This window comes from Mytilus galloprovincialis, chromosome 6 (assembly GCF_965363235.1).
Source record: "Mytilus galloprovincialis chromosome 6, xbMytGall1.hap1.1, whole genome shotgun sequence".
Lineage (NCBI taxonomy): Eukaryota > Metazoa > Mollusca > Bivalvia > Mytilida > Mytilidae > Mytilus > Mytilus galloprovincialis.
In genome coordinates, this window is record NC_134843.1 from 99,590,770 (window position 1) to 99,610,776 (window position 20,007).

At 33.1% G+C, this 20,007-nt stretch overlaps 1 protein-coding gene across 2 annotated transcripts in view; it reads right to left on the minus strand.

The window, feature by feature from the left end:
- Positions 1 to 20,007, minus strand: part of LOC143080931 (lysosome membrane protein 2-like) — a 50,563-nt gene that overhangs the window by 14,014 nt on the left and 16,542 nt on the right. For both annotated transcript variants that reach the window (XM_076257108.1, XM_076257109.1), the window contains exons 4-12: positions 18,477 to 18,618; positions 17,791 to 17,991; positions 17,337 to 17,428; positions 16,519 to 16,568; positions 16,121 to 16,190; positions 15,548 to 15,726; positions 15,164 to 15,294; positions 14,807 to 14,880; positions 13,869 to 13,920 (exon numbers count right to left, since the gene is read on the minus strand). In XM_076257108.1, the coding sequence (XP_076113223.1) occupies positions 13,869 to 13,920; positions 14,807 to 14,880; positions 15,164 to 15,294; positions 15,548 to 15,726; positions 16,121 to 16,190; positions 16,519 to 16,568; positions 17,337 to 17,428; positions 17,791 to 17,991; positions 18,477 to 18,618 (991 nt within the window). The remainder of the gene's footprint in view (positions 1 to 13,868; positions 13,921 to 14,806; positions 14,881 to 15,163; positions 15,295 to 15,547; positions 15,727 to 16,120; positions 16,191 to 16,518; positions 16,569 to 17,336; positions 17,429 to 17,790; positions 17,992 to 18,476; positions 18,619 to 20,007) is intronic.

Genomic DNA, 20,007 nt, shown 5'->3' on the forward strand with positions numbered 1-20,007 from the left:
CATGATAGATTACACTTTAAAGAGGTAAATGATAGGAATATAACTTGGTTTCAACATTTCTAACACAAAGAAACTTGTTGAACTTGTCCTTGTGAAATTATGAATTGACAGAAAACACTTTAAAAAAAGTGTCACACTCCTGACATATATAATGCACTCCCACATCTATGATATAAACATATCACAGTTGTAATAATTTTTTTTCTTCTCTTTGGAATAGCCACTTCTGAAAAATAAAGAAGAAGAAAATATTTAAGTCCTATGTATTCTTTGGTAGATGTTTAAAGACAGTTGTCACACTCCTGACATTTTTGGGTGCCTCTCTGTGGTGTCCATTAAAACAATAAAATGTGTGATTTAGAGCACCAACATTCCCTTAATTATAGTGCTAATATACCAATACAAACTTATTTCCCATACTGGCATTATTGGACTTTAAAACATGGTTACACGGAAGCTTTAGTTTTAAAAGTGTCATTTTTTGAAAGACTTTATTTTTTGTACATACCTTCACAATAAAGGTCAGTGATTACTTATCTTAAAATTTGATTGGACAAAATTACAAAAATATTTAAGACTAATAATGTAGCAACTACCAGAAATATTTCAGTATAGCATAAAAACCATCCACCTTTTTCAATTGTACTTTGAAAATTTCTATTTTTTTAAATGTCACGCTAAAAGCGTCACACTCCTGACAAAAATGGCCTGTTTTTAAAACATTTCTCTGCAGTGGTTTGAGATATCTTCATGAAACTTGGCATGCAGCTAGCCCTGACTATCCTGCATTTTATAACACCTGTGTTATAATTCTAAACTTAACTAATTTAAAAATATACCACAAAAAGTAAAAAGCTTCATTTTTTTTGAAATGGCCCGGCTGTACTTTGACCTATAAAGGTTTACTTTTACAACTTGTGACTTGGATTGAGAGTTGTCTCATTGGCACTTACATCTATTCTTAACAGTTTATAGGTTTCTTATAAGGCTTTGGTATTTACATTTTTAGTGCTTTCAAGGAAAATCTTACTATCTAAGGCCTCCTTCAATGCGGATAATATTTTTGTGTATATAGTTCATTTGTTGAGAGACATTAAACTGTGCAGAACCATTACTGACTGTAAAGTAGAAAGGAGGGATTTGTTTGTCTGTCTGTGGTGTTCAAGGTCACTTTTAGAGACCCTGCTTATGTCTGATAGCAGCAAGTTTTTATTTGTGGCTAATTGGCCATATAGCAATCGCAATTTAGAAGCACAACCTTTGGCAGGTAAAATGGCAGTCATTGTCGTTTAATTTCAGTGTCTAACACACCTTCTAATGAGCATGGTTTGAACTCCCAATACAAGTGTACAGGCCAGTGATCACTGAACAACAAAATCCATTCAGCCACTGATGTCCCCTGTTATTAAGCAAGATTCCACACAATCAGAAGAAGGAAACAGTCAAGTGAGGATAACGTTTTTCTAAATTATCAGCCTAAAAGGAATTGTTGGGGTTAGGTATGATGGGTTGCTGTCTTATTGATTTTACCTAACAACCCTGAGACAAACATCAGTGTAAGATCTTTCTAAGCAAGCACTTTAAAGATAATACTGTTTGATTGAAATGTATCGGTACATCTTTGAATTAAACAGTCAACTCCTGGAAAGATCTATCATTAACATATGATAAAGTCCATAAATCAAAATAATGGTCTTGTTTTCAAGATAAACTGTAAACATACAAATAGTAACACCCCTTTTAATCTAAATGAACTTTTGTTCCACATGATGATTCAGAAGAAAAAAAGGGATATAATTAACTTTAATGATAAAAAATTATTGACATAAACACATAAATAATCTGAGAGTGCAATCCTCCCCCATAAAAATCACATACACATTTGTTTGTTTTTGTTATGAAAAAAAAATTTTCTATAAAAAGAGTCAGTATTGGTATTCTAGCCTGTAGAAGCTTATCTGTAAGTTTAATGATAAAGGTCAGAGAATTCTGAAGAGTTTTCATCAACAGTTTGATGGAATACTCGTTAATAGACAGACAAGAAATGGATTGATGCCAATATCATTATATGTTGTAAGAAATATACATCCTGTTACATTAAATTGGAGGACACAATTTTCAGTCAGAGGAGGTACCTGTAAAAATCAATACAGATACAATATGTCTTTATTCAAATAATCGTCCCTCAGGAGAAAATGAAAAACAATACAATACAAGAATACAATGTTTAATACAAATATGGTAATGATAAAAGATGTTGTGAAATGTTAGTTCTCTGCATTTTAAATTTTTGCAGAAGTGGGACCCAAGAGGAGACAACTTATATTTGTGAATTGGTTGCTTAGATGGAGGTTCTTACAATTCATATGAATCTACCATGTTTAAACCAGCAAAGCAAGCAAGAAGTAATTTTTATATAATTAGATAAATACTTATTTGATGGCTTAATGGGTAGTATTTAAGATTCATATGACTATGATACTTTTATTGACTAACCCGACCAATCATATGTTGAAATTCATAGTTTTGTTAAGACTCCTCCTTTGACCAAAATCACTGAAAAGGGGCAAAAATCTTTTTCAAGAATTCAAATCTAATTTTACCTATAAGATTATATTATAAGGATGGAGCTTCCCATCTGAATGTTTTTTATTTGATTTTTCCATAGTTTCAAAAAGAATTGAGAAATGAAATGGGGAATGTGTCAAAGAGACAACAACCTGACCATAGAACAGAAATCAGCCAAAGGCCACAAATGAGTCTTCAACACAGTGAAAAAATCCTGCACCAGAGGTGGGCTTAATCTGGCCTCTAAACAAAATGTGTACTAGTTCAGTGATTATGGACATAACCCTAAACTCTAAAACATATTAATGAACTAAAATTAAACAAGAGTGCACACACTGAAATGTCTCACCTGCTTTACTAATCATTGATATTATGTTGATAGTCCTAAATATAAAGCTTTATTACAACAGTCAAATAAACTTAATTAACCAAGAAAACTGAACATTACCCAATGAACCATGAAAATAAAGTCAAGGTCAGATGAACCATGCCAGGCAGGCATGTAACATACAGCTAACAATTCTTCCAAACAACAAATATAGTTGACCTATTGCTTATAGTTTAAGAATAACAGACAAAAAAAAAAAAAAATTAACACTGAGCAATGAACTGTGAAAATTAGGTCAAGGTCAAATAAAACCTGTGGGACTGACAAATAGAGCATAAAATATTTCCATACACCAAATATAGTTGACCTATTGCAATTTAAGTAATAGAAAAAAAGACCAAAACTCAAAGATTTAACTTGACTACTGAACTATAAAAATGAGGTCAAGGTCAGATGACACCTGCCAGCTAGACATGTACACCTTTCAATCATTCTATACACCAAATATAGTAGCCCTATTGCATACAGTATAAGAATAACAGACCAAAACACAAAATTAACTATAACCACTGAACCATGAAAATGAGGTCAAGGTCAAATGACACCTGCCAGTTGGACATCTACATCTTACAGTCCTTCCATACACCTAATATACTAGACCTGTTGCTTAAAGTATCTGAGATATGGACTTGACCACGAAAACTTAACCTTGTTCACTGATCCATGAAATGAGGTTGAGGTCAAGTAAAAACTGTCTGACAGGCATGAGGACCTTGATATAGTTATCATATTACTTATACATTTAATAAGAGAGAATTTAACATTACAAAAAATCTTAACTTTTTTTCAAGTAGTCAATGAACCATGAAAATAGGGTCAAGGACATTGGACATGTGACTGACTGAAACTTCGTAACATGAGGCATCCCTATACAAAGTAAAAAGCATCCAGGTCTTCCGTCTTCTTAAATGTAAAGCTTTTAAGAAGTTAGCTAACACTGCTGCGGCCGCCGCCGTTGAATAACTATCCCTATATATGTTGAGCTACTGCAACAAACATTGCAGGCTCCACAAAAAGCATACAAAACTAACAAAGGTGAAAGGCTCCCATGCTTGGACAGGTACACACATATATCATTTACATGGATTTTAAGTGTGCTTCTTAAAAAATTCTTCTTTTCCAGTGCAAAGAAGTCAAATGAATATCCACCAGTGCAAAGAGGTAAAATGTTTGAAAATAATGTGAATATTCACCTGTGATGTTGTATACAGAAGAATCTTTATATAGAAAATAAGAGAGTCATAGTGTTATAAACAGCCTAGTTTTACTTTAACAGCCCACTTCTGACTAACATACAAACACTCAAAACCACAAATAGAAACAATGATTCAAATTCAATGACAATAATTATTTGTCATCTAGCAAAAACTCTATGTTTAAAACAACAATTCCAGGATATAATAGGGTCAATGTCAGTATTTCTATCTTATGATAAGAATCGAAATGAGTGGAGACAAAACTGAAAGACACAGGCTGAAAAGACTTTAAGATAGCCTGTAGTAATATTGATGGAATAATCATAATAAGACAGGAATAAGTAGACTGGTTCCACTATAATCCTCTGTTATATAAAACTAGAGGCTCTCAAGAGCCTGTGTCGCTCACCTGTTACTGTATTTACTGATGTTGGCCATCTTGGTTGGCAAGCAGGGTCATTAGACACTTTTTAAAAATAGATACCCTAGTAATGATTGTGGCCAAGTTTTGTTAAATTTGGCCCATAGTTTTAGAAAAGAAGGTTTTTGTACAACTTACAAAAATGACGAAAAGTTGTTCAATATTGACTATAAAGGACAATAACTCCTTAAGGAGTTCTCTGACAATTTTGGTCATGTTGACTTATTTGTAGATCTTACTTTGCTGAACATTATTGCTATTTACAGTTTATCTCTATCTATAATAGTATTCAAGATAATAACCAAAAACTGCAAAATTTCCTTAAAATTACAAATTCAGGGGCAGCAACCCAACAACCAGTTGTCCAAACCATCTGAAAATTTCAGGGCAGATAGATCTTGACCTGATAAACAATTAAACCCTGTCAGATTTGCTCTAAATGCTTTGGTTTTTGAGTTATAAGCCAAAAACTGCATTTTACCCCTATGTTCTATTTTTAGCCGTGGCCGCCATCTTGGTTGGATGGCCGGGTCATCGAATATATTTTTTTAACAAGATACCCCAAAGATGATTGTTGCTAAGTTTGGTTAAATTTGTCCCAGTAGTTTCAGAGGAGAAGATTTTTGTAAGAGATTACTAAGATTTACGAAAAATGGTTAAAAATTGACTATAAAAGGCAATAACTCCTAAAGGGGTCAACTGACCATTTCAGTCATGTTGACTTATTTGTAAATCTTACTTTGCTGAACATTATTGCTGTTTACAGTTTATCTCTATCTATAATAATATTCAAGATAATAACCAAAAACAGCAAAATTTCCTTAAAATTACCAATTCAGGGGCAGCAACCCAACAACGGATTGTCCGATTCATCTGAAAATTTCAAGGCAGATAGATCTTGACCTGATTATCAATTTTACCCTGTCAGATTTGCTGTAAATGCTTTGGTTTTTGAGTTATAAGCCAAAAACTGCATTTTACCCCTGTGTTCTATTTTTAGCCATGGTGGCCATCTTGGTTGGATGGCCAGGTCATCGGACACATTTTTTAAACTACATACCCCAAGGATGATTGTGGCCAAGTTTGATTAAATTTGGCCCAGTAGTTTCAGAGGAGAAGATTTTTGTAAAAGTTTACGGACGACGGATGCAGGACGCCGGACAACGGACGCCAAGTGATGAGAAAAGCTCACTTGACCTTTCAGGTCAGGTGAGCTAAAAATACATTGCAATATTGAATCCAAAGTTTTTGATATATTTCTCTGGTAGATCCTAGAGCCAAAATGGCAAGTAGACTAATGATTAATTTCTCAGAATCACGAAAGGCAATGGCAAGTGAACAATTTTGTCCTTGATTAATTTCTCTGGGAGATTCTAGGCCAAAATTTCAAGAGTACTATTTTGTCCTTGATCAATCCCCCTAGGACCAATGGCAAGCGGACTATTCTGTCCATGATCAATCTTTTTAAAGCCAATAGAAAGTGGATAAGTTGACCTTGATTATTCATCCTTGAGTTAATACCATGTGGACAGTTCTGTACGTAGCTCTTCCATCTCTAACTAGTAGTGCAAAGAGTTCAGATGATGATTTTAGAATCGAATATCAACCTCTGATGTTGTTGTGATTCAAAAAATCTTTTTATAGACAAAAATTTCGTCGTAGCTTTATAAACAGACAATCAGGTTATGTTAATTGCCTCATTTTGACATACACACAAACACTCAAAGGTGGAAATAGAAACAATGATTCAAATTCAATGACAACAATAATTCACCAGTAGACATGGGGTAAACAACCTCTAGCATCACCCTTCTATAACCTCCCTTGTATTGGCAGTCAGCCATTAAATTATAAATACAAAGATTGTATTGGATCATAAATATTAAGTGCATCGTAGACATCTAAATATTCTCTGTGGAGTAAGAGAGATATCTCATAAATCTTCAAGTTTAAAAACAGTCTTCACACCTGCTAAAAGATAGGCTTGAAGTACTTTTTGTCAAACAATAAAAGAACAAACTGTTTTGTAAATACTAAATTTTCTGGGTATTTCACCTGTTTACTCATTCCAGTTGTACTTTGTACTCTATATTTCAATCTTTGATGTAAGAAACAATCATTATTCAAAAACAAAAGCAACACAATTAGATATATTGTAGTCTATTTTTGTTTAATATATAAGAAGAGTAAGAGTATAAAATGGACCATGTACAACCTTTGATTACTTTCCTAAATTTACTGTTATACTAATAAGAAATTCTAAGAGAAATGCCACATCTACATTGCAGAAATACTAAATTTACATGCTTTCAACTCTAGTGGAAGGGTTACACCACTCAATCCTTTCCAGTTTTGTTTTCTTAAAACAATAGTTATGTTAACTGCCTTTTTTACAAACAAATAGTCAATGAGTTTCAAACTTAAAATTACAAGAAAATATGGATATTTTCTCAATATGTGGGGTTGCTTTCACATTTAGTTTTCTTACTACAACAATTAGAAAACATCAACATCCAAGAATTCCCTCAATGAACCTCAAGTGAATGAACCTTGATGGCCTGTGTAATTTGCAATGATGACACATTTCATGCATTCAAAGGTAGACAACTCTAATTAAAACTGATATGCCATATAATTGGAGATGCATTCAAATTTGTGATTAATTTGATTATAACAGTACAGCTAAATTGAAAGTAGATAGGTAGAGTTTGCTGTAATAGTACATGTTTTGTGAGGTTAATTAAATTAGAAACACATTGAATTCCTCACTAACTATAAGATGAAGCCAAACCTGATTCTAAGTTTGCCAGCTGCAGATAATACAGAAATTTAAAATGTACTTTTGCCATATACTAATGGTGGTACAGTGTACCCCGCCTGATCAGAAACCTGAGTATTCCAACATCCAGCTTAAAACCGACACATTTTCATGGTCCCAAAATAGTCCTACCCTTGCAAAAAAACCTGAGTATTCCGACACCCTTCTTAATCTGACAATTTTTTCTGGTCCGCCAGTGTGTTGGATTAGGCACTTTCCACTGCACTAGCAAAAAACCCTACTAATTTCTTGCTTCTAATTTTGTTGTCACTATGACTTTGAGGTTCAAGTTCTAAAGAGTTTTAATTTCTAGACTCAAATATCTGAGATAGTCCTTGCAGTTATTCTTAACATTATATAAAACAGCATAATTCTCATCAAATTTGGTTTAGTCCAGTGAAAGTCTTTTCTTATCTGGACTAAATATGAAGAATCTTGAGAATCGTATTTGTAAAACTGGTCTTGCACAATGGTTAGAGAAAAAAGCTAAATAAAAAGTCAACACATGCAAAAAATATCCGGAAACAATTTAAGGATTTGGAATCACTTATCTTTTTTTTTAATAGTGTTTTTTAGAAGTAATAAAATATTGTATCAATTATCAAAGGAATATAATTTTACTGATTCAGGTAAATGTATTGCAAAGTGGTCACAGGCATGGGTAAATCAAAAAGAAAACTGCAAAGCAGATCATCAACATAAAATGTATTTCTAGCATTGAAAAAAAACAAATCAGTTTTGGAAAATAGGACAGGGAAAAAAAAAATACTGCCAAGAAAGACAAACTTTGAACAGTAATAAGGTAAATTTCTGTATGAATGGTATTAAATGCCAGTTAGCTGGCACAAAACAACTGTCTACCAGAAATTTATAAATGAATGTATTTTTATATAAATTATTTTCAATTAACATTACTTTTTTATTCTGATGCTGTCTTGGAATCTGTATGGCATGAATTAAAGTGGGAAGTTTTCTTTGAAGCTAAAAGCGAAGTCTTGATGAGGTTAACAAATTGTTTTTTTCTATGGTGAGGGTGTGTGTCCCATCTGTCTATTTCATACATTCATGTTGTAGGCGTATCAAAGAAGGAAAGGTAAAAATAAAACTATTAAATAAAAATCTGCTTTTATTTTAAGAAATATAGTATCATCACGGACATCAGAAGTAATGCTACCTTAACATCTGATTGTAATTTAATGTTAGACAACTCCATTTGTTAGATTGAATTAATAGTGCATTAATATTATTAACTTCTGGAGTCATGATGCTCTATATATCATACACTATTGTTGATATCATTTCTTAGATTGTAAAATTTAACTTCAAATATTTAATGGAGAATTGCTTTAGGACCATACATATCTTATAACATGATTAAGTTGTTCCCGTTTTATTAAAATAATTTATTTAAATTTGATTAAATGAACAATCTATATATAACATATATATGAGGGAAGACATAAATACTCTGGAAACAGTTAAATCAGAGGAAGATATACGAGTGATTATTAATTCCAAACTGAAATTTGATTAACACATACAAATACCAGTAAAAAATCAAAGAGCAGATTGCTCTGAGGGATATTATTGCCATTGTTTTCATTGACACATGTTTTTGTTATTTTTAACTTGGCTTGTACTGGTTGACACATGCGCACAGTATATCTGTGTTATGGAATTTCCTACAGCAGATTAACCACATAGAAGACATGTATAGCTGGATAGTATGATTTTCAAAACTAATTCAACTGCACATGTAAAATGTAATTTACATAATCTGAATAGTTACTCAACCTAAAAATAGCCAATCCTGGATACAAGTGTATGAACAATTAATGTACTTATTGTGTTTTATTTTTGTACTATCAATTCCAAGTTTACTTTCCACAGCAGTCACTGATAGTGAGAGAAGGTATTTCACTTTGTATCTTATCACCTAATTTCTTCTTCGTTAATTCTAGGAGGAACACCTTTTTTAACTCTTTAAATATTAAATTTCCTTTGGGTCAGTGGGCATGACTCCTTTCCGTACAAACTCCTCTGTTTAAATTGCAATCGTTTTTAATGTAATACGTTTATCAACATCTAACGAGTTAATTTTTCTCGACATGTCGTATCTGTAACCGTATCGTATTTTCATTTAGACGGAAGTTACTTCCAGAAGGGAGACAACTCGAAACGATAATATGGAAGACTCCATTTTGGCTGAAGGGGTATTGTAGTTACACCTTTACGATGTGGACTACATTTATTTTAATTTAAATGATGTATATGATTTAAAACTATGCAACAACAACAACCCTCAATAGCAGAAAGACATAGAAAGGATCCCATGAGTTTCAAATTAATCAATGGAGTTGGGAATCCAGAGCAACCATTCAATCTGATACCCCTTCAAGTCAAGAAAACTATACGCATGCGCATAATAACATAAACAAACCCTAGACTTGTGATTTGGAGCTAGAACCTATATTAAATGTTAATTAAATGACCTAGATGGTTCTTTATTTATTTATGAGAGTACAATATCATATATCAGTTTCATAACACATTTAAGAAAAACACAACTTCAGTTCTTATATATGACAAAAATAGATTTATCGGAATTCAGACTTGGAACTCTCGCATTTTATCAAAACTAGGGAATTCCCTCTGACATGTTTCTAAATTTATAGGTAGATGTGTCAAAGCGACACAAATGGCCCCGTTCCATAAAGTTGAAAAATCTGCAATTTCAATGTACATACATGTGGACACAAACATGATGGAAGTCTCACATATCAAAAATCAGCTCAAAATCTGGAGGCGTATAGAAAAAAAAAATCTGTATAACTGTGATTTTCAATAATTTATCAAAGTCCAAAGTCCGTAATTTCAGTAAAAATTAGTGGAGTGGCACAAAACTTAAACTTGACCTGTAACTCATCATTGTTAACTCACATACATAAAATTCAGCCCAATATCTGAAGGCGTTTAGAATAAAAGTCCGTAAAACTGTGATTTTCAACAAATTCTCAAAGTCCAAAGCCCCTAATTTAGGCAAAAAATAGTGGAGCACAACGAAACTTAATTTTGATCTGTAACTCATCATGGTTAACTAACATACAAAAATTCAGCCCAATATCTGAAGGCATTTAGAAAAAGTCTGTATAACTGTGATTTTCAACAATTTCTATAAGTCCAAAGCCTGTAATTTCATCAAAAATTAGTGGAGCGGAACGAAACTTAAACTTGATCTGTAACTCATCATGGTTAACTCATATACCAAAAATCAGCCCAATATCTGAAGGTGTTTAGAAAAAAACTCTGTATAATGGTTTGTTGCGGAATGACGGAATTACTGAATGACAGAATTGGGAATTTTGGAATTTCGGCCAAGGGTAAAACTATATGGCACCGACATAAAAACACTAAATATAAATACTGCTTAATTCTGATTTTCTGTGTTGTTAAAAACAGGCATATAAGTCAAGGAAAATATCAAACATGAAGATTATGAGAAGAACATTATAGGAAAGTTGTTTAAGTTCAATCCTTTTGTTTGTTTTTACCTTTTAAAGCAAGACAATCATAAGAATACAAGATGTTCCTTTGTTTAGAATAAAATAGTTGAAGCGAGGGCAAGGCCCTGAGTCAATGGTATAAGTCTACAGATTGCTTGAAAGCAATCGTATCCCAAAAATTGAAAACAATACGTTTAATAATTTCTTAGCTCCGAAGCGCATTTTTGGAACTGACCTATAAAAGCACCTATATACATGTATATATGTTCCGGACCATATGAGTATTTGGACCATACGCGTATGGTCATGACCATATGCGTATACTCATATGGTCCGACCGTACGTGTATGGTCGGACCGTATGAGTATATACTCGTTTGGTTATAAACGGGCCGGACCATATGAGTATTTGGACCATATAGGTATATTCTTTAATAATATGCATGAGAAAACTTTATAAAATAACAATGATTGCTACATGCAATTGTATTATTTACAATTCAAATAACATTAAATATTGATGCCAAAGTTAGTTTTCATCGCTAATTGTATTCTTGCATGGATGCGTAGGGTGACATTTACGTACACACGGTATCATAGCTTTTCTAGGGTCCTGGGTCAATCCGATGTGTCTACGCTGAAAAAGCTCTAGATTTCCAATATCCTAACATGACTGAAGTACATCATATCACCAGACAACTTTAAAAAAATAAACTAGTGTCCTGCCGGTGACGTCATTCATTTTTTTTTTTTTTTATTAAAGAAAACACTTATAAGTATTAACAAGAGTGCACACGCTGAAATGTCTCGCCTTCTTTACTAATCATTGATATTATGTTGATAGTCCTAAGTATAAAGCTAAGCTTTATTACAACTATCACACAAACAGAACATTAACCAAGATAACTAAACAAAGACCAATGAACCTTGAAAATGAGGTCAAGGTCAGATGAACCATGCGAGGCAGACATGTACAGCTAACAATGCTTCTCTACAACATATATAGTTGACCTATTACTTATAGTTTAAGAAAAATAGACCAAAACACAAAAACTTAACACTGTGCAATGAACCGTGAAAATGAGGTCACGGTCAAATAAAACCTGTGCAACTGACATAAAGATCATAAAATATTTCCATACACCAAATATAGTTGACCTATGGCATATAGAATTAGATAAAAAGACCAAAACTCAAAAACTTAACTTTGACCACTGAACCATGAAAATGAGGTCAAGGTCACATGACATCTGCCCGCTAGACATGTACACCTTACAATCATTCCATACAACAAATATAGTAGACCTATTGCATATAGTATGAGAAAAACAGACCAAAACACAAAAATTTAACTATAACCACTGAAGCCCTATTGCTTATAGTATCTGAGATATGGACTTGACCACCAAAACTTAACCTTGTTCACTGATCCATGAAATTAGGTCGAGGTCAAATGAAAACTGTCTGACAGACATGAGGACCTTGCAATGTACGCACATATCAAATATAGTTATGATTATCCTATTATTTATAATAAGAGAGAATTCAACATTACAAAAAATCTGAACTTTTTTTTCAAGTGGTCACTGAACCATGAAAATGAGGTCAAGGACATTGGACATGTGACTGACGGAAACTTCGTAACATGAGGCATCTATATACAAAGTATGAGGCATCCAGGTCTTCCACCTTCTAAAATATAAAGCTTTTAAGAAGTGAGCTAACGCCCCCGCCGCCGTAGCCACCGCTGGATCACTATCCCTATGTCGAGCTTTCTGCAACAAAAGTTGCAGGCTCGACAAAAATTATGAATATTGCACTGCTAATGCTAATCATATTAAGTTTCAAAAGTAAGCAATTTATTAGACTCTTTATCCTGTCGACTTTTACATCAGGTTATAGTAAAACAGTTGACTTCTTGTGTAACAGTTCATTAAGATATTTTTGGAAGTTATCTTCCCAGGTCGACATTTTGCCATTCACTCGTAATAGCATATCGGTAATGAAAAAAAAATGTGTTTACTATAGTTTTGACTAGTGATGAAATTTACTGTGTAAAACTGCTTATTTTATTTTGTTAATCTTGTTATTACTAATTTGTAATGAAAAAATGACCTTTGGTAGTGTCTTTTTAATGACGTGACAACTAGACTGATTATATAAAGAGGTAAGCATAAATGTACCTGTTAACTTAAGTTACCCCGACCATACGCGTACGGTCCGACCATACGCGTATGGTCGAACCATATGAGTATATACCCATATGGTCATGACCATACGCGTATGGTCCAAATACTCATATGGTCCGGAACATATATATATGACCTATAAAAGCACTTCACACAAATGATGACATGTGGGAACTAGCTTGCAATGCGAGACCCTCATAGTTAGTCATGGCCCTGAAACACCCCTGAAGTAGCATTTTTTTTAATGGAAGAATATGGAACCTGTTTTGTGCTACATAAAATATATTGTTAACACAGAAATAGACAGTGTTGACCAATTATACCATACTTTGCTTAAACCTACCATAAATACTGAAATAATTAATGACACACCTTAATTATCCTTTGGTCAGCTGGAAAGATTGTTTTTGTAATGGATGACACACCTTAATTATCCTTTGGTCAGCTTGAAAGATTGTTTTTGTATTGGAAGTAAAACAGTTAACTTATCTAGGACAGTTTAAATAGTTGAACACACATTTAGCTACAGGGAAATAACTAGCTTCATTTAGCAATTGTAAAGCAATTTAGCTCTCTTGGAAATATGACTTATAAAAGCACATTTAACTTGTAAAACATCTTACCTCATTGAGAACAAAATTAATCTTTATAATATTAACAAGTGAAACATTCATACAATGTTTTACATCATTCAATACATGTAAAACCAATTGCCTCATTTAGGTAAAAAGATTTACTCAATGGTAAAATCTTACCTCATTTAAAACAGGTAAAAAAGCAACTTACCTCATTTAACCAGAATACAGGTAATACAGAAGGTAATATCTTAGAGGTTTCTCTGGAAAATAACAAAACATGATAGATATAAATGTATATTTTAAGCAGTTTTTAAATGTAAAATGATTGCTTTTCATTTCAATTTTTGTCTTATTTTTTTATCTTCTATTTTACGGTCGCCATCATGAACTAATTGGCCATTATGACAAAAGTGTGTCAGAAATCATATCTGATATTCTTCCTCAGTCATAATAACCTTCCATCATTACTGAACTGAACAAAGAAATAACATGACAGGTGCCGTATATGGTGCAGGAAATGCTTACCCTTTCGGAGCACCTGATTTCACTCCCGGGTTTTTAGTGGAGTTTGTGCTGTTTCTTATTTATAATTTATAACTGTTGATATAAAGGTCCTTTGGTTGTGTGAGTCTTTGTTTACTTCCTTGTTTTGATTGTTATTGTCTTACAGTTTGTAAATTATAAACCAGAATTGACAATAGGATAAGTATAATAATGACTATATATCCCTTTGTAAAATTTAGTACTATACTAGGTGGAACACAAATTATTATATTTTTTAAGACATCATACCTAGCTTGTAATTTCCAATTTCCATGTTCAGAGAAACACACAAATATGGGTCAAAAGCATGCTTTGACAAATATTTCAAAAAATGTCCATTAAAATGAAAATGTTTACTTTTAGTTGTTGCGTCAGAATAAACTAATGGTAACTGCCTAAAACCATAACTTCAACCTGATACAGGACACTTAAAAACAACAGAAAGAATCATAATCAGAAACATGATGACCCACACTATCTTAACCAATCCATCAAAATAAAACAGTTACCTGTAACCTTATGGTTTTAATTGGAGGTTTGATACCATTGCTTCAAAGTATATTAAAATATAAATTGATACTTCAACAAAATATCATAACTTACGGAAGTCCCTCAACTGGCTGTATGTAGAGATTGATCTGCAATCTTTTGGCAACAGACAGCACCAAACCAGTGTTCTATAAAATACATCTTAAATGTTTACTTTGATTATAACTAAGGAATATTTAGTTAAGGTGTTATCAGACAAAGTTTTACTTGGATATTCAGAATATCTGTGCAGTTTTATTGAAATCTGATTTTTTTTATATTTTAGACCTTTTGATAAACAAACATAAACATATCACTAATCCTATTTCTCTTACTACAGCTTGCATATTATATTTGGAATTTACAAAGAAAGGGTAATAATGAATATGTAAAAGAGTAGCTTACATGTTCAAGGTCAAAAGAATGACTTACATGTTCAAGGTCAACAAATGTCTGATGTTCCTCGGCAGACGGACTCAGACCTCCTATGGAGTTTTTGATTCTGTCTGATGCCATGTAAAAATGTGGCAGAGATACCACTGCAGGTATGTGGAAATAATCAACTGAAATAGAAACAATAGTCTAATTAAAGTTGCAGTTATATATTTAGGCCAAAATGCTAAGTTCAAAGGGGAAAAACTACTAAAAAATCATTTCTTAAACATACAAACAGTAAAATACCTTTGTTTTGAACATGTTTAGAGGTCACATGCCCTTTTAAATGACAATAGAAGTAATTGCCCTCTATATGTCTTAAATGAAACACCAGGTTGTAATGAAACCTGTAAAACACCCAAAGATTGGCGGTAAACTTACTTAGCTGACATGTGCTTATATTCACCAAGCCAGTATCCATACAGTTAGACTCTGGAGTACAAAATCCAATGTTATCAGGGTTTATTGTGGCATTAGCTAGGTACATAAATCCTGCTGTGTATCTACGTAATGAGATGTCCTTCACCTTTACGTTAGAAGTCCATTCACCTGACACTGATCTGAAATACATAACAAAATATTCTATATTATTTCAAATTATCTAAAATTAACAAATTCAAGACCCTTCATCCTATACTTTGGATGAATATGTTTTAGGTTCAAGTTGCAACAAAGCAAGTACAGATCAGTACAGTTCAATATTTCAGAAATACATTGTTATTGAAATGTTGAGCTAAGACTTTTAAAACAAGAGGCTCCCATACTAGGTAATGTCAGCAGTAGAACATGTAAAACTTGCTCCATCAATGGAGCACCCCTAAATCCAACTTTGTTATTCTCAACAAGAGGACAACTGATTAGCTTCTTGACTTTTTGACGATAGATTTTCAGGCTTTTCCTTACATGTACATATAGTTTGACTTTTTAAGGCAATTATAAATTCTACATACATACCTACATATATCTGAAGCAAATAAATATAATGTTCTGTCTTCACTGAGATAAGGAGGACCTAGCGTGCCATCTGAAATACATATAGAACACTACATAGGAGCAAATCTATCACTACTTAGGTATACAAATCAAACCAAAAAGTATCGAAGTTATAATGACAACATCATTGGTGTTGAGTTCCAGTCATTTCTTAGCTACAGTTAGTAAGGCTGCTGAAAGACAGTTTTATAGAGACAAACTTTACAACTTTGGATTTAAGACCTAAAGTTTTAACAGTTTTAAACACTTTTAACAGAGAAGAAACCATGTATAGTTTTATTTTTGTCCCACCCAAAAAGGATAACATTGCAATTCTCTTACGCTTAAATTTTTTAATTACTCTAAAATAAAAGTATTACCTGATCCGTTGATCATGTTGGCAGATTTTGTTGACCAGAAATTTAAATAACTGAAAATAAATATGACAATAATTACTAATAGGAAGACAGCCTCAAATAAATATGCAAACAATTATCTTAGAAACTTGTCTTACTTGGAAAACATTTGTTGGGTGCCTTCTTTCACCTTCTTGTCTTGACAATTTCTTGTATAACTTTAATTCTATACATGAACCAACACCTGGAGTGGTGATTGTGCAGTAGTTTTAAAACAAGCAGATATTGAAATGTTTTCAAATTTGTCTTAAAACAAATAAGAATATGTTTGGCCAGCAAGCATGGTGTCTTTAGGACAAGTAACATTACAAGTGCAGTGTGAATTTTGCAACAAGTGCAGTTAACTGGAAATAATTTTAAAATATTATTACAATGACTTCCATGAAAATAGTACGGGCTATTCCAGAAAAAAATGTATGGGGGTGTTGGAAGGCAGTTTTTGTCAGCACCCGCCACCCAGACAATTGTATTTGAGAATTATAGTGCATTATAGTGTGAAAAGTTGCTCTGATACCCATCACCCATGTATTATTAATATAATATGCCTTCCAACCTCCCCATACATTTTTTTCTGGAATAGCCTTACGTGAAAATAAAATAAAAATAGTAAAGTTGAATAGAAAATGGAAGCGAGTCAATAAAGTTATAAAAGATGGTTGGCTGCTATTCACACACATCTGTAGAGTTTTGTTATTAATAATACACAACATGTATGTAAGCATTATCTAAGAACCTATTTAAATACCTCATAAATATATATTTTTAGTACTTAACATATATACCTAGAACCATTGTATTTGTCTATCATTCCCAACATTGTAATGTCTTTCTCTCCTGTGAATATGGTATATACTCCATCATCAGTGTTATTTTTCTACAGATAAAACATACATGGTTACTTAAAAATTGAGTTAAGGTTATACATTGTGTAATAGAAAACATAAGTTGGTGAGTTGATAGCAGATCTTTGTTTAGTCCTTGTCAATTTCTTCTATTATATGAGTAGGCTATGTTTAGTAGCTTAACATGAAGTATAGATATTGCTTTATTAGTGATGACCAAATGTTCATCTTCAAATGTGGGTGTTTAACTTTGTGTCGCTGTTTCGTTGATGTTGACCCCTAATTTCTGTTTATCATATTCTAATATAATTATAAGCATCAGTAAAGAATTAAAATTTAATGCTGCAGAAACTGATTCATTATAGCTCCTTTTGGAGTCAAATGTGATACTTACATTCATAAAGTAACCAACAAAATCTGTATAGAACCATTGTGGTGCTATCTCGTTTCCTACTTCTAACATTTTATCTTTATATCCCCACACCAGATCTCTTACACTCTTCTCAAAGAAAGGACCTTCACCTCCAAACTTTAACACCAACTCCAATATCTTATTTATGTCTAAATATTCATATTTTATAGCTGCTAGCACAGTCTGAAAAAGAAACAACTAAACTGAAATTATCTGGTTAAAGGGAGATAATCTGTCAGGCAATCTGGTTAAAGGGAAGTTATCTGTCATTTACTGGTAAATAACCATTTGAATAAGTAAATTAGTATATAACCCTCTTTGTGGAAACACCATTTACAATTGATGTATGTATCTAGTGCTGTGTGGAGCAGGAACTGCTTACCCTTATAGCACCAGAGTTTTCATCTGGTTTTTGATGGGTTCTGTAATTCCATAATTAGTTTTCTGTGAACTATTGCATTTCTTTACATCAAAATAAATCAGTGTATACTAAGTATTACATGTAATAAGGCAACTGCAAGCATTGGATATTGATAGGGTAGGATGCAACAGACATAGTGTCATTGATAAATAAACAAGAAAAAGCACTATATAGAGTATATAGATATTTACATCCATATAACTCAATTAATAAGTTAAGACTTAATTGATAAGTAAATGAGGATTACCCAGTATAAAGGATTAGCTGTAACAAATACATCAGAATCATCTCCAACAGACTTTGATCTGTCAAATATAAAGATTCTTTTCTGCCTGTACGACACTGTACCATTAGGGTTGAAGGTGATGTTAAACTTCTCTCTCTTCTCTCTACAATAAAACAACATTTGAGCATTTATATTATCTATGTAACTTTATATCCCTGAGAAAGACAACACTTTGATGTGACTGCATTAACAATCAAAACTATAACTTGATATACCACAGATGTGTTGATAGAAAGAGTGACAGACAGATGAGTTGATAGAAAGAGTGACAGACAGATGAGTTGATAGAAAGAGTGACAGACAGATGAGTTGATAGAAAGAGTGACAGACAGATGAGTTGATAGAAAGAGTGACAGACAGATGAGTTGATAGAAAGAGTGACAGACAGATGAGTTGATAGAAAGCGTGACAGACAGAGGAGTTGATAGAAAGAGTGACAGACAGATGAGTTGATAGAAAGAGTGAGACAGATGAGTTGATAGAAAGAGTGACAGACAGATGAGTTGATAGAAAGAGTGACAGACAGATGAGTTGATAGAAAGAGTGAGACAGATGAGTTGATAGAAAGAGTGACAGACAGATGAGTTGATAGAAAGAGTGACAGACAGATGAGTTGATAGAAAGAGTGACAGACAGATGAGTTGATAGAAAGAGTGACAGACAGATGAGTTGATAGAAAGCTTGACAGACAGATGAGTTGATAGAAAGAGTGACAGACAGATGAGTTGATAGAAAGAGTGACAGACAGATGAGTTGATAGAAAGCGTGACAGACAGAGGAGTTGATAGAAAGAATGACAGACAGATGAGTTGATAGAAAGAGTGAGACAGATGAGTTGATAGAAAGCATGACAGACAGATGAGTTGATAGAAAGAGTGACAGACAGAGGAGTTGATAGAAAGCGTGACAGACAGAGGAGTTGATAGAAAGAATGACAGACAGATGAGTTGATAGAAAGAGTGAGACAGATGAGTTGATAGAAAGCGTGACAGACAGATGAGTTGATAGAAAGAGTGACAGACAGATGAGTTGATAGAAAGAGTGACAGACAGATGAGTTGATAGAAAGAGTGAGACAGATGAGTTGATAGAAAGCTTGACAGACAGATGAGTTGATAGAAAGAGTGACAGACAGATGAGTTGATAGAAAGAGTGAGACAGATGAGTTGATAGAAAGAGTGACAGACAGATGAGTTGATAGAAAGAGTGACAGACAGATGAGTTGATAGAAAGAATGACAGACAGATGAGTTGATAGAAAGAGTGACAGACAGATGAGTTGATAGAAAGAGTGAGACAGATGAGTTGATAGAAAGCGTGACAGACAGATGAGTTGATAGAAAGAGTGAGACAGATGAGTTGATAGAAAGAGTGAGACAGATGAGTTGATAGAAAGAGTGACAGACAGATGAGTTGATAGAAAGCGTGACAGACAGATGAGTTGATAGAAAGAGTGAGACAGATGAGTTGATAGAAAGAGTGACAGACAGATGA